Below are 958 nucleotides of genomic sequence, written 5' to 3'. Positions count from 1 at the left end.
GGAAGGTGAGGCAGGGACTCAGGACAGGGAGGAAGGGGCACCTCCCAGGCATCTCCGAGCGGCGGGCCTTGGCGGGGTCTCCAGCTCTTGGAGCAGCCCTCGCCCCTGCGGGTCCTGCCCGGCAGCTCCTGCTACCAAAGGGTTAACGCGCCGGGAGTGGGGAGCAGCTGCGGCCGTGACGCGCCACAGACTTTAGGCGACGTCACGTGTGTGACGGAAGTAGGTGGGGTCGCGGCAGCAGGACTGGGTGGTTTGTGCTCAGCTCCCAGGAGTCCTCGCGGCGTGGGGAGGGGAGGGGAGCGGGGGAGAGAGCCGGGTCGGGTCTGGCACCGGGGTGAGGGGCTGCACGTCAGGAATGAGGGACACCAGCAGGGCTGCCGCTGGGGAGAGGGCTGCGGGTTAAAAGTGGGGGGCTGGGGCTGCAGGTCAGGTGTGGGGACACTGGGGGGCTGGGGTGCAGGTCTGGAGTGAGGGGCATTGGCAGGGCTGGGGGACAGGGGGCTGCAGGTCGGGAGTGAGGGGCACTGGCACGGCTGGGGGGGACGGAGGGGGCTGTGGGTTGAGAGTGGAGGGCACTGGGGAGGCTGGGGCTGGGGGGCAGGTGCGGGGAGCACTGGGGGGTGGGGTTGTGGATTGGGAGAGGTCAGGTGTGGGGAGCACTGGAGGCTGGGGTTGTGGATCAGGAGTGAGGGGCATTGGCAGGGCTGCTGGGGACAGCAGGGGCTGCAGGTCGGGAGCGAGGGGTACTGGGGGAGGGGGCTGGGGCCAGAGGTGAGGAATGAGGAGATGCAGGGCAGGAGGCTCCACCAGTCTCTGGGGCTGTTGGGAGATGCTGGAGATGTTGCCCAGGTCAATGGCACGGGGATGTGGGTGGGGGCCGGGGGGCTCGGGACCGTGTGCCAGGCACTGTGGGGGTCTGTGGGGCTGGGGGAGGGCAGTGGGGGGCGGGTCTGGGGCC

At 70.1% G+C, this 958-nt stretch overlaps 1 protein-coding gene across 2 annotated transcripts in view; it reads left to right on the top strand.

Annotated features, from left to right (window-relative positions):
* The first annotated feature begins 646 nt into the window (after positions 1-646).
* The window catches only part of LOC102372589 (zinc finger protein 883-like), a 13,688-nt gene continuing 13,376 nt past the window's right edge, over positions 647-958 (top strand). For both annotated transcript variants that reach the window (XM_025216393.1, XM_025216391.1), the window contains exon 1: positions 647-849. Coding sequence is in view for 1 of the 2 variants with exons in the window: in XM_025216391.1 (XP_025072176.1) it covers positions 779-849 (71 nt within the window). In the remaining variant the exon portion in view is untranslated. The remainder of the gene's footprint in view (positions 850-958) is intronic.

This window comes from Alligator sinensis, unplaced genomic scaffold (assembly GCF_000455745.1).
Source record: "Alligator sinensis unplaced genomic scaffold, ASM45574v1 scaffold961_1, whole genome shotgun sequence".
NCBI lineage: Eukaryota > Metazoa > Chordata > Crocodylia > Alligatoridae > Alligator > Alligator sinensis.
This window is presented reverse-complemented; position numbering and strand designations above follow the sequence as displayed.